This window comes from Microtus oregoni, unplaced genomic scaffold, assembly GCF_018167655.1.
Source record: "Microtus oregoni isolate MIOR12 unplaced genomic scaffold, Mior012 000028F_ref0000031, whole genome shotgun sequence".
NCBI lineage: Eukaryota > Metazoa > Chordata > Mammalia > Rodentia > Cricetidae > Microtus > Microtus oregoni.
In genome coordinates, this window is record NW_024543087.1 from 451,220 (window position 1) to 465,619 (window position 14,400).

Below are 14,400 nucleotides of genomic sequence, written 5' to 3' on the forward strand. Positions count from 1 at the left end.
GTCAAGGCTGTTTATTCTTCCATAAAGACCAGCTGCCTTTTGACATCATTTATTTCTTTTGATCAAAGTGGAATTTACAATTGTTTCATTTTGTTTGGGACTGGGGAGGAATCCAGCTATACCCTGTTCTGTCTGGGTCATTTCTTAGTTGTTGTCTTAGGAAAGCATGGCAAAGTTGACTCCCCACATCCTAGAACCTCCCCTTATGATTCCTCTTGGTGTGGCTCCTCAGATACTGTGTTAGTCACACCTTAGCTGGTTGGCAGGCAACTCTGTGACTACTAGTCATTTGAACCATAGTATAAGAAAGCTTTAGGCTGAGGGAGTGTCTTTGTTTCTTAGTTTGGAATTAATATATTGTATGTGATGTGTATAGCATGTAGGGCATCTGGGCAGGTGTAGCGTTCATTTGGAAATCAGAGATCATCCTTATCTCTAAAGAATACCTTGGTCATGTCCAGAAACTCAGTACTTGGTCCTAGGAAAAAATAATAATTTTTATATGTATTTAGTCTCATCTTTGCCAGAAAGTTGAATAGCTTAAAGCATTTGAAGGTCACCACAATATGAACTTCATTAAAGGGTCATAGCATTAGGAAGGTTGTCATACAGAGACAGAGACCTACATTGGAGCACCGGACAGAAATCTCAAGGTCCAAATCAGGAGCAGAAGGAGAGAGAGCACGAGCAAGGAACTCAGGACCACGAGGGGTGCACCCACACACTGAGACAGTGGGGATGTTCTATCAGGGACTCACCAAGGCCAGCTGGCCTGGATCTGAAAAAGCCTGGGATAAAACCGGACTCGCTGAACATAGCGGACAATGAGGACTACTGAGAACTCAAGAACAATGGCAATGGGTTTTTGATCCTACTGCACGTACTGGCTTTGGGGGAGCCTAGGCAGTTTGGATGCTCACCTTACTAGACCTGGATAGAGGTGGGTGGTCCTTGGACTTCCCACAGGGCAGGGAACCCTGATTGCTCTTTGGGCTGACGAGGGAGAGGGACTTGATTGGGGAAGGGGGAGGGAAATGGGAGGCGGTGGCGGGGAAGAGACAGAAATCTTTAAAAAATAAATAAATTAAAAAAAAAAACACCCACCAAAAAAAAAAAAGGGAGGTTGTCATAAACTCTGGAACATCAGCATGTGAAACCAGTGGTGGGGACCAGCTCATCCTGTGATCTGGGAACTTGATACCAACCAAGTACAACCAAAATCGGGTTTCATAGAGAATGCCATGGACAAGTTGTTGTGCCATGAACAATGGGCAGCAGCTGTCAAGCACCACAAAGTTTAGTTGTTGTGTCTGTCTGTCTGTCTGTTTGGAACAGGGTCTCACTATGTAGTCCTGGCTGACCTGGAATTTGCTAGATATACTAGGTTGGATTCTAACTCACAGAAATATACTTGTTTCTGCCTCCTGAATGCTAGGAGTAAAGGTGTGCACCAACCACCGCACCCAGCTCAGCTGCAAAATCACACAGGAACCCATTTTTGTGTTGATACAGCCTCCGTGTGCCAAGATCTTGGTTTAGTTTACATACATCTTTTCCTTAAGGCCAGATTCCAAATAGCTAGGATCCAGGAAATTCAGTGGGCTGTGTGATACACACATGGTCCCATCCTCAGCCTGGATGTTAGCCACAGTCGGTTGTTCTTACCTCCTTCCCCTTTACCCCTCCCCCAGAAGCATGCACCTCTGATGGAGGAAGGTCATTGGTTAAATAAAAAGAAACTGCTTGGCCCTCATTGGTTAGGAGATAGGTGGGAGGAGAAAACAGAACAGAACGCTGGGAGGAAGAGGAAGTGAGCTCAGACTCCATGCTCTCCTCTCTGGAGCAGACACCTCAGAGAGACGCCATGCTCCCAGCTCCCAGGCAGATGCACGCGATGAATCTCCGACCCAGGATAGACATAGGCTAAAATCTTCCCGGTAAGCGCACCTAGGGGCGCTACACAGATTATTAGAGATGGGTTGATCCGGATATCAGAATTAGCCAGTAAGGGCTAGAGCTAATGGGCCAAGCAGTGATTAAATGAATACAGTTTGTGTGTTGTTATTTCGGGCATAAGCTAGCCAAGCGGCCGGGGTGCTGGGGATGCAGCCCCGCTGCCCTTATTACTACACACCTCAGCCTCATTTAGCCCTTATTTTGCCTGTGCACACAGCCATGGGCTTCATGAAATCAGGGTGCATGTGGAAGCCACATCCCCTGGGTTGGCAACAATGAAGTAAGTGGTGCAGGAAAGCTGTAACCTTTATCATCACTATACCTCCATCTGGCCTCACTTCTACCTGCTTCTTTTCAGGTAGCAACTCGGTGGTCATCACAGAGAGTCTGTCACTCACTCCTTTCAGCATAAAGAAGCAAATTGTCCCTATGTGAGTTCCATCATGTTTTAAAAAATTATCACACTACTACTTTAAGGGGAGATATAATTCACAGTTAGGTGAGTTTTTATTTATTACTATTGGGGTTTGTGGGTTTTTTCCTGTTTTTTTATTGTTGATGTTTGGGGAGTTTTGTTTTTGTTTGGTTGGTTTTGGGTTTGTTTGTTGGTTGGTTGGTTGTTTTTCAGTTCTGGGCTTTGAACCCATGGCTTTGAGCATCCTAGGCAAGCACTATCAGTAGGACTATATCTCCAGCCCTCTGGTTTTTGTTTTGAGATAGAGTCTTGCTGTATAGCTCAGTTGTTTATATAGAACAGGTTAGATTTGAACTCACAGCAGTCCTCTTGTCTCAGCCTCCCAGCTGTTGGGGTTATGGGTTTATACTACCAAGTCCAGCTCATTATGTGAATTTTGGCACTTGCCACTATAAACAAGACATGGAGCACTATTGTTCCATTTCCTCTACCATCACCTGCCCTTTTGCAGTTATACCCATTTGTTCTCCATTTTCTGCAATAAGTATTCTGATTTCTCTTTGCAAAAACATTGTATTAACATAAGCATAAAATATTTAGCCTTTCTAGGGGTTTCTTTAAACTCAGAACACCTTGAAGGCTCAATGCCTGGTTGTAATTTCTGTGATTCATTTCTCTTTATTGCCAAGTACCCAGCCAGGAGTTGTTATCTATAGCCCTGCATGGGCCACTTGTATTTTGTCAGGGTACCAGATGTTTTTCTCTTGTTCTCCTTGGTAAATAGCTTCTTAGATAAGGTTACTATTGCTGTGATATTTCACCATGATCAAAAGCCACTTGAAGAGGAAAACGTTTATTTGGCTTATACTTCTGCATTATAGTCCTCTACTAAAGGAAGTCATGGCAGGACCTCAAGCAGGGCAGGAAACTAGAAGTGGGAGCTGATGCAGAAGCCACAGAGAGGTACTGATTATTGGCTTGTTCCTCCTGGCTTGCTTATCCTGTTTTCTTACAGAACCCAGAACCCCAGCCCATAAGTGTCCCCATCCACAATGCCTGCAGCCCTCCCACGTCAATCACTAATTTAAAAAGTACCCTACAAATCTGTCGTCATCCTGATCTTATAGAGGCATTTTCTAAATTGAGATTCTAAATTGAGTCTCTCAGATGATCCCTTGTTAATCACAGCCCCAGCTGACTAGAACCACAGGTTCTTGGTTCAAAATAGCAAATGGCATTAATAGAGTCTTTAACAGACTCTCCTCAGCCTCCATCATCAGCATTGTCTTCCAAGTGCCTACAGAGCAGCCCACTGAAGTCTCAACACTCAATGGCTTTTCTAGCCCAAAGTTCCAAAGTCCTTCCACAGACCTCCCCAAAACAGCATGGTCAAAACAATAACCCCACTCCTGGTATCAGTTTCTGTCTTATGATTAATATTGCTCTAATGAAATACCATGACCAAAAGAAACTTGGGAACTTATTTTTCCACATCACTGTTCATCGTTGAAGGAAAGCAGGACTGGAACTCGGGCAAAGCAAGAAGCTGGAAGCAGGAAATTGTGCAGAAGCAATGGAGAAGTTTTGCTTCCTGCCTTCTCTTGACTTGCTCATCTGTTTTCTTCCAGAATCCAGCACCAGTAATTCACAGATAGCTGGGCCATCTCACATCAGTCATTAATTAAGAATATGTCCTACAGGCTTGCCTACAGCCTGATCTTATGAAAGCATTTTCTCATTTGAGACTCCCTCCTCTCAGATGACTCTTAAGTTGTGTCAAATTGACGTAAAACTAGCCAGCACAATAGCTCAGCTTCAACAAAACTAGACTGTACCTTGTGAGGCTCTCTGCCTTCACAAAGCATCTAATAGAGGGTGATGATAGGGCCACCAGTAAATGGGGAGGATACAGAGTCACCCTTACCCCACCAATGGGGACTGTCCTAGTTAGAGTTCATAAAGGGTGATGATAGGACCACCAGTAAATGGGGAGGATACAGAGTCATCCTTACCCCACCAATGGGGACTGTCCTAGTTAGAGTTCATAAAGGGTGATGATAGGGCCACCAGTAAATGGGGAGGATACAGAGTCATCCTTACCCCACCAATGGGGACTGTCCTAGTTAGAGTTCATAAAGGGTGATGATAGGACCACCAGTAAATGGGGAGGATACAGAGTCATCCTTACCCCACCAATGGGGACTGTCCTAGTTAGAGTTCATTTTCTGTTTCTTTGTTTGTTTTGTCAGCTTGACACAAGCCAGGGTTACATGGGGAGAGGGAACTTCAATAAAGAAAATGTCACCATCAGATTGTCCCAGAGGCAAGTTATAGGAGCATTTTCTTAATGAATGGTGCCAGAAAGACCCAGCCTACTGCAGGCAGTTGCCACCCTTGGGCAAATGGTCTTGGGTTGAATAAGAAAGCAGTTGCTAAGCAAGCCCCGAGGAGCAAGCTAGTAAGCAGTGTTGCTTCTATGACCTCTCCTTCAGTTCCTGCCTCTGGATTTCCATCTCAAGTTCCTGTTCAGATTTCCTTTCATGATAGACTGCAGCTGTAAGCCGAAATAACCATTGCCTCCATAAGTTGTTTTTGGTCTTGATAGGGGTTTTTGGTTTGGTTTGCTTTGGTTTGGTTTGGTTTGGTCTGGTCTGGTCTGGTTTGGTTTTTGATTTTTCAAGATAGGGTTGCTCTGTGTAGCTCAAGCTGTCCTGGAACTCGTTCTACAGACCAGGCTAGCCTTGAACTCAGAGAACCACCTGCCTCTACCTTCTCAATACTGGGATTAAAGGTGTGAGCCACTACAACCCAGGTTGGTCTTCCTGTTTTATCACAGTAATAGAAAGCAAACTAAGACAGAGACTGTCTGCCTGGGCCTTGTGTGAAGAGGCTGACTGAGCATAGGCTCTGGCCTTCTCTGGTGCTATGACTGGTCCCTACCTGGTCTCTGTGTTCAGCATGGGACCTGGGGGAAACATTGGGATGGAAAGCAGGCTTCTCATAAACCACTCCTGTCCCCAGTCTATTATCCTTGATAAATGGTACCAATACTTTTAGGGGCCTTTATAGACAGTGTTTCTAGAACTCCTGAACCCTGACCCTCGTGCATTCATGAGACTGTGGTCTAGCTGAGTGCCTGGCTCTTTCTTCTTGGGCCTGAGAAGCTCTGTGTGTTTCCACTGAGTCACAACTATGTTGGCTTGTGAGTTAAAAATAGACCCTAGGCATCTGTTCAGTGACAAGCCTATGCTGGCCTGACCAGTCACTAGAATGCTTATAAATATTTGGAGTTGTTAATGTCTAGAGCCATTTCCTTTCCAGGGCTTCCTTGCCCCACCTCCTGAAGCAGAAGGAAGCCAAAGCACTGAATGAGTGAGAGAGCCGGCACATGTTAGACACTCAGGGTGCCATGTTACTGGGAAGCACTGAAGTTCAAGATGGTTCCTAGGAGCCGGTAGAGTGTTGAGTCATTGTACTGTAATGATGATTGTGCTGTCCTAAGGGTTCAGCAGGTTTGAAATCACATAGAACATTAATCAAGTCAGTTCTACTCAGTGGCCCTGGGCCTTATGTTATAAAACATCTGATTTTCCTTTGTAAACAGGAAAGGTGTTTACCTTACCATAATGATTTCCACAAGTAAAGTGCTCTGTGTACAATATGAACCAGAGCCCTGGACAGGCTGTCAGTAATGTGGCTGTTAGTGTCCTTACAGCAGACATTGCACCTTCACACAGGATACCTAAAGGGTGGATTAAAGCTTCTGAAAGGCTTCAATGTCCAAATGCGTGGTCATAACTTCCTTTCAGGTGTTCACATTCCTTTTTGTTAATCTTCAAACACTACCATGTCCTTAAATGACATTAACAGCTGCCTAAGTAGGGGACTCTCCAGCTGAAGAAAACTATAACTGAGCTTAAAATAGTACCTTGTCCCTGGACTGGAGGGAGGGCTATGTAGGCTCCTGGGTGACAGACAGGTCAGGGAGTATCACCCTCGGGTTTAGCAGAACACAGAGCAGAAGAGGCTCAAAGTGCTGACAGTGGAGGAGCCACATTCTACTAGGCAGGCCAGACTGTCCCTGTCAGAAGTCCTAGGGTATGTATCCCCTACCTATTGCCCCCTCCAACCCCTCAACATTGCCTGACTAGAAGTTTCTGACTGTTCCTTAGAAAGAAGTAAGAAAAAAAAAATGGCGGGGCTCTGAACAGAGCTGGCTCCTCGGGGTTTAGGGATGTCAGAACTTGAAATAAGCAGGTCTGAACTCTGTGGGAAGTGGTAAGGGGTTCACTGGAGACTTTTCTGAGAATCAAATATGAGGCAGTTCTGTCCCAAGAGACATGGTGGGCAGTTCAGAGAGAACCAGCTCTGCTATTAAGTTGATCTTGCTTCTTGTTAAGTCTGTGTTTTGGTTAGGATTTCTATTACTATGATAAAGACTGTGACCAAAAGCAACTCGGGGAAGAAAGAGTTTATTTTATCTTAAAACTCTCCAGACATTGAGTCAAGGCAGGAATTGGAGCAGAAACCATGGAAGAGTGCTGCTGATTGACTTGTTCCTCGTGACTTGTTCCTCCTGCTGTCTTACAGCATCCAGGGCCAGGATGGGCTAGGCCTTCCCACATCAGTCACTAAATAAGAAACTGCCCCAGAGCCTTGTCCACAGGCCAGTCCTTAGAGGCATTCTCATGCTTGTGGTTCCCTCTTTGATAACTCTACCTGTGTCAAGTTGACAAAAAAGCCAAGCAGAACAACCTAGAGCATGTCATGGTGTCAGAATGTAAGTATGTCAGAAGCAGACCCGAGAGTACCTTCTAACAAGATTCACACAAAAAGGTTCTCTGCATTTTTTAAACTGTGGCCTCTTCCCTGTACAGGTGCCAGCATGGAGTCTGACCACTGCTGACTGAAGTGACACATCCAAGAAAGGGGGACACTATGGCTTCTAGCAGTGCTGAGACCCAGCTCCAGAGGATCATCCGTGATCTTCAAGGTCTGGTTGAGTGGCTAGTGAACTGGGCTTTGTTTTAAGGAACTTGGACCTGTGCCCTGACTGTTGATGGTCAGAATTCAGCCCTTTCCTCTTTTACACACACAGTATACATCGTATTGAAATATTTGGTTCTCAGAAATCCAGCCTCTGTGCAGCTGGGAGGGCTCACCTCACATTCCTCTCAGAGCAGCACCTCTGGTTTGTGAACAAAATCAGATAACACTAGGAGGACTGGGGCTGGTTTCAGTTACTGGTGCTTTAAGTTGCTTAGTTGCCTTTGCTGGGCTTTGGTGAGCTAGGCTTTTAGGGAAAGGAACATTCTCCTCTCTTTAAGCAGGAAGGCAGATGAGGTAATTGAAGGTTTCATGTTGTATCTCCCCACACCTTGTCCCATGTGTTTTAGTACCAGGCCTCCTACCTCCGGGACTCCTAAGGGAGTCACTTGGGTTTGTGGCTCTCCCCATTGGAGAAAGGCAAGAGAGGGGAGCGGACAAACCTGAAGCTAGATAGACCTTGGCAGAATAACAGCATTTTTGTGGATTGCAGAAACCCAAGTTTTACCCTTTTAGATGGTCTCCCAAGGACCACATTTTAGTAGGTTTCTTATCCCCCACTCTGCCAGGGTTGATTTTTGTAAGCCTCTGGAGTTCCAGCACATTTACCGTAAGCTGTGCCTGCAGAGGTCACAGTTCCTGATTGCTTGAACTTGACAAACAAGTAGAAATCTTGTAGTAACGGCTATTGGTCTGGGATAGCCTCAGTGCAGTCCATAGTCTGCATCGGAGATCAAAACCCAACAAGGTCCAACCCATTTTCTCAGAGTTGCTCTTTACAGTGCTTTGGGACCTCTCATGGCTGATGCATGTTGAGTGTCCATTATCTGAAAGGTGTTCCGGATTTTGATTTTTATATTTTGTAGTTTTCTTGGATACTTTGCAATTTTGGAGCACTATGTTGGTGAACATCCCTAATTTAAAACTCTGATAAATGAAATGCAGTAAAATCCAATATTTTTTGAGTCATATTTTGAATGGTGTTTCATGTACATAAGACACCGTTGTGTATACAGATACATGATACTGGGAGTAACTTACGGAATCTTCTTGTTTGGTCCTATGAGGTAGGTGCCATTGCTGCTACCATTTCTTACTCTCACAGAACCAGTACGGAACAAAGCTTGGGGTTATACACCATCAGTCTTAGCACGTGACCACATTAGACTTTCATTTTTGTTTTCTTTTGTTTAATTTATACAGACATACAGAGAAAATAAATGACAGTTTGTGCAAATCTGTGTTTGCCATTGGTCCTTAGAAGTTTCACCACAAAATGGTCTTTTCTATGTCATGGTGGCTAGTTTTCAGAGAAAGCTTTATGAATCTGTATTAGCTTCACTGAAATTTCACAGTTGTTTCAATAGTCTTGAAACCTACATCCTGTCAACAAAGGAAGCAATGCGCACACTGGAGAGGTAAAAGGACCAGCGTCTGCTTAGAGCTCTGCTCTTCGCCAGCCGGATCCTAAAATGGGGGTGATAATAAGAGATTTCCTGGATTCTATGTTGTATTTAATTTTTTCATCTTTCTTAGTGCTAAAATTAGAATGCATATTGCATAACATCTCTGGCTTATTGAAATAAAACAGACACTCTACTAATGAAAAATACATGTAAAGGTCTGAGCCCTCTTGGGCACCCATTGTTACTGTTACTTGTACTTGCTGATGCTCTGAAACCTGCATTTAACCTGTGCTGATAGGGTTGTAGTGAATGCTACGGTTTGTGCTAGAAATTTGGCTCCCACTGTTGAAGAGAAATGGAACCTTTCTAGGGTCTAGTGACAGGTTGATTGAGTCATGGCCACCCTGAGAACTCAATGCTGTCTTCAAAGAGCTGTCTTTTAGGTACGGTTTAATTCCTGTGGGGGCAAGTTATGAAACAGAATGTCAAACTATTAAATGCCAGAGGCCACCATTTGGAACTTCCAAAACTGATGCCTTGTTTTTAGGTATGTTTCTCATTTAATGCATCATTGCATAGAAAGTATTGCCTTGTTTTTCAACACATATAATATGAATCCCAATCCAGAGCTGCTAAAATGTTAAATAAATACTTTTACTTTGTGAATACCCAGTATTGGGTGTTTTTGTTTTTGTTTTTGTTTTTTTTGTTGTTGTTGGTTTTTTGGTTTTTTTTTTGTTTTTTTTACCACAAAGCAAAGCAGACTTTATCCTGGCCATTTTCTTTTTTGTCCCAAGTCTGTCTTGTTTTGTGGCACTGCAGTTGATTAATCCACATAGCAACCATTTGGTAACTGGCTGTGTATACGTATAGTGCTAGCTTGGTAGTGGATTCACGGGGATGTGTGTTTCTAAGGTGACCACCATTGACCACTTATCCTAGTGCTTCCTGGTGTTATTTCTGCTTTCTCAGACTTACTTTTCAGTACATCTCAGATGCATGCTAATTTTAGGACTGTTGAAATGTAAAGTAAACATGTATGTGTCTCTAGTCACATGTTTCTGTCTGTTGTCTTAAAGATGCAGTGACAGAACTAAGCAATGAATTTAAAGAAGGAGGAGAACCGATCACAGATGACAGCACCAGCTTGCACAAGTTTTCCTACAAACTTGAGTATCTTCTGCAAGTAAGTGGCATCTGTCATGTGTTGGTTTTGTCACAGTAGTCTTTTGTTCCCTATGTGAGTGACTTCTGTTGGTTTCCAGGATGTGGTTCAGAAAGCACAGTGGAGCAATTAAGCCCTTGTGGTAAGACCAAGAGTCAGAGCAGTCGTAAGAGCTTAGTCTTCCTGTGCAAGTCAGCACGTTCTGGGAACTGAAAACATTCCCCTAAGATTTAAACCATGTTAAAACAAGTAACAGGCCTGTCCAACAAAGCTCTTAACTGTAGGGTAGGGTTACTTACACCCTTTGAGAACCTGTTGAACCCTGTAGTGTCACCCTTATAGAAGACACAGTGTATGTACACGAGCCAGGCATAAAGGCGATTTCCAAGAGTGCAGACTCTGGAAGATCATCTAAGGCCCATTTCAGAGCCTTGCTCCTCAAGCATGGTTACTGTGGAGCTGGCCGAATCAGGATTAGTCAGGCAAACATTCTTTTTTTTCTCTCTCTTGGTTTTTCAAGACAGGTTTTCTCTGTGTAGCTTTGGAGCCTGTCCTGGATCTTGCTCTGTAGACCAGACTGGCCTTGAACTCACAGAGATCCACCTGCCTCCACCTCCCAAGTGCTGGGTTTAAAGGCTTCTGCCAACAACCTGCCCGGCCACATTCTTTCAACATTTTCATGGTGTGACTTTTGTGTCTGCTTAATTTGACCCAAACAGCTCTGCTGATTTAGGAAGTGCATACTTTTGAAATAGGCAGGAAAGAAATGGACCTGTAGTTATTTTTACAATTGTATGAGGCATTACTATTTTTTCTGGGTTTTGTTTTATTAGCTAGATTTAAATCTTACTCCATAACCAGGGAGAAATTCTATAAATGATATAGAAAGATACCTACCATACTTTATGGTATCACATCCCACCAAAGGACATAGGGTGAGAGAACCACTAGGAATAAAGACAGGCATGGAAGAACTCACTTTATGCCTCCACCTGTTTCTTTGACACCAACTGGTTATGAGAGTTCACTTTATTTTGTTTTATTTCTTTTCCAGGTAAGCCCATTTTGATTTTGAATTTGAAAGTACTCACACTGACATTCATTTGAATTTTCCATGTATTTTAAGATTGTATTGGCTCTTGAGAGTTGAGTAATAGGTAAAATGTCATTGCCTCAGTTCCCTAAGTTACAGCACAGTTAATACTCTGAATGTTAACATAAGACTCTTCACTTGAATTTCCTTATCATATTGGAGGTTTTCTACCAAACTATGATAATTTTTGCCTTTCATTACTTTCATTTTCTCCTTCTTGCTTTTTTTTTCTCCCTCCTTTCCTACCTCCCTTCCTTTCTTTTTCTATTAATCAATCTATCTTGCTATACTGGAACCACAACTCAGGCTTTGTATATGCTAGGCAAGTACCAAGAGATAAATCTTTTGGGATAACTATTGTTCCTGAATCTTGCTAGTTATATGACCTTGAGCTGGTATTTACTAGCCTCAGTTTACACATCTAAAGTTGGTGAATTGAAACACTCTTGTTTTGATATTAACATACTCTGATTTGCCAATAAATTAAAGTAAGACCATCAAGCGACCTCCCTCAGTGCCTGTTCCCAGGAAACTAGTTTTATTTATTGTGTTAATAGAGCATGAATAGCTGTGGGCTCAGACTTCCTCTCTGTTCCTTTTTTGCCCAGTTTGATCAGAAGGAGAAGGCTAGCCTCCTGGGTAGCAAGAAGGACTACTGGGATTACTTCTGTGCCTGCCTAGCCAAGGTGAAGGGAGCAAATGATGGGATCCGATTTGTCAAGTCCATCTCTGAGGTAAACTAAGCCATGAAGAGAAGAATACCTGTCTAACACTGGCCTGCCTAAGCCCTTCTTTGTGGACACCTCTTCTAGAAATAGCTAGATGTAGCATGAAGTCTATGGGTGGCCAAGAAGACAAGAAATCTCGTCAAGGCACACTGGGTGCCTGTTATATGATTCAGACTCATGGAAACTACTTGAGAGTGGACTAAGCAGAAATGGGCTGGGTCCTAAATGTTACCTTCCAACTGGGCTATCCACACTGGAAAGTCTGTTCATGGCACCCTGTGCAACACTACTTCCCTTTTTTTAAAAAATCATTTTCTCTAGAGTTACTAGGTCAGGGGACTTACATGACAATTATTTAGGTAAAGGCATTCGCCACCAAAGTGTCATCCCTAGAACTCACATGGTTGAAAGAGAGAACAGACTCCTGCAGATTGGCCTCCCCACGTGTGCCATGACACATACATGACCTGCACACACACACATACCACACACACACAAAATGAATGAATGAATGAATGAATGAATGAATGAATGAAAGCCCGAAAAAATTTAAAGTTTCCGGGCTACTATTTTTCCAGCAGTTTGGTCAGGAAACTTAGATTTGAAGTGAGGAGAGTAAGGTAGGGTCTCAAGGATATTTCTTATCATACAGAGCTGCTAAGTAACTTCCTTTATCCCCTGGGTTTGTCTTACTACAAACTTCTAAAGAAATACAAACACACCACACCACACTACATACCCTTCTTCCTTTGTGGATCCTAATTTGCAATCCTGTCTGGAGACCTCTGTGGCAGTCCCTTTAATCCATGTGTCTTGGGTGCTTTGCCCCAGAAGGTCCTGTGTTAAGGTCCATAGAGAGTTTTCTCAGCACACCGTGTGGTGAGTATCGTGAGTGCCTAAACCTCAGATGGTTTCCTTCATACCTCTTTCCTTTCCCCATCCCAGTGATTCCTTTCTCATCAACCCAGTCAACCCAGAAGTGAAACACACATACATGGTTTATGGACCCGAAATTTAGAGAAATGCTAGAAAAGTTTGTGCATTTTGTCTTGTCAGCATCTCTGCCGAGTATGAAATCACTTTAAAGTCAGCCCACAGGCCCTTTGGCTGGCCTCAAACTCCCAGAGATCCACCTACCTCTGCCTCCCAAGTGCTGGGATTAAAGGCGTGTGCCACCACCACCCAGCTATGGTGTTTGTTCTTATGGATGGAAACAGTATTAAACACACTGACGTCAGAGGCTCAGTGATTTCTGCCAGCTGCACTTTCTGACTCTAGGCAAGTAAGGAAAGATGGCAGTTCTGAAGTGTTTGTCCTGCTTGTATCTTTAATGTCACTATGGTGTGGTTTGGTCTTGTGAGGTTGGCGAGAAACCCAAGTTCATGATGTAGAGCAGTATGTAATATATCAGAAATCTAGAAAGATTCCCACTTCACCCTCTTCTCCCATTTCTCTCCCATTTTATCATTGCTGAAGCCTTCAGTTGTATGACTTTGGGCAAGTGAAGTCTAACAAGATAGTCTTCATTCCTAGGGCCATGAAGTGTTTTCTGAAACAATCTACTTTTTAGCTGTTTTTTTTTTTCCTCTCTTCATAATGCATTCAGACCTTTTGAGGCCACGCAGATAGAATTTAAAGAAGTTAAGAAAGCTGTGTGCTGACTTCTGGATTGCTCATGCAGGTTTTAGAGGTGTTGTGGGCCAGCTCTGCTCCAGGCTCATGGCACAGTGGTCTGGTTTAAAGCAGAGGCAGCCATGTTCCTTGCAAGTCTCCCATCCTGTGCTGCTATTGTGTGTGTATTTTTCAGCGTGGTATATATGGGATGCCAAGAATGCCACGAATTGAGTAATAAAAGCTGACCTATGATCTAAAACATTTTTTAAAGGGGGTATATAGTTGCTTTCATTTTTAGTACAAAGGAAATATTCCTTTTCCTGAAGAACATTTATAAAGTCCCTTTAAAGTAAGTAGCTAGCTCCTTTATATTCATCTGTTCCGCTAATGAGCTCAAATGTTACCACTTAAGAAGTTTTTTTTTCCATTTTTTTTTATTGAGAAAAGGAGACAAAAAAAAAAAAACAAGTTTCCACCTCCTCCCAGCCTCCCATTTCCTTCCCTCTCCTCCCACCCTTCTCCCCCTCCCCCCAGTCCTCTCCCCCTCCCTCTCCAGTCCAAAGAGCAGTCAGGGTTCCCTGCCCTGTGGTAAGTCCTAGGTCCTCCCCTCTCCGTCCATTCCTAGGAAGGTGAACATCCAAACTGGCTAGGCTCCCACAAAGCCAGCACATTACGTAGGTTCAAAACCCCATGCCATTGTCCTTGGCTTCTCATCAGCCCTCATTGTTCGCCATGCTCAGAGAGTCCAGTTTTATCCCATGCTTTTTCAGTCACAGTCCAGCTGGCCTTGGTGAGCTCCCAATAGATCAGCTCCACTGTCTCAGTGGGTGGGTGCACCCCTCGTGGTCCCGACTTCTTTGCTCATGTTCTCCCTCCTTCTGCTCCTCATTGGGACCTTGGGAGCTCAGTCCAGTGCTCCAGTGTGGGTCTCTGTCTCTATCTCCATCCATCACCAGATGAAGGTTCTATGATGATAT

The 14,400-nt window shown here is 43.6% G+C and overlaps 1 protein-coding gene across 4 annotated transcripts in view; it reads left to right on the plus strand.

Annotated features, from left to right (window-relative positions):
- Fyco1 (FYVE and coiled-coil domain autophagy adaptor 1) overlaps window positions 1-14,400 on the plus strand; it is a 70,784-nt gene that overhangs the window by 6,753 nt on the left and 49,631 nt on the right. For 3 of the 4 annotated variants that reach the window (XM_041676973.1, XM_041676976.1, XM_041676974.1), the window contains exons 2-5: window positions 2,315-2,455; window positions 7,249-7,364; window positions 9,903-10,009; window positions 11,690-11,815. In XM_041676973.1, coding sequence (XP_041532907.1) covers window positions 7,310-7,364; window positions 9,903-10,009; window positions 11,690-11,815 — 288 coding nt within the window. In that variant the 5' untranslated portion in view covers window positions 2,315-2,455; window positions 7,249-7,309. The remainder of the gene's footprint in view (window positions 1-2,314; window positions 2,456-7,248; window positions 7,365-9,902; window positions 10,010-11,689; window positions 11,816-14,400) is intronic. The other variant, XM_041676975.1, reaches the window with a different exon arrangement.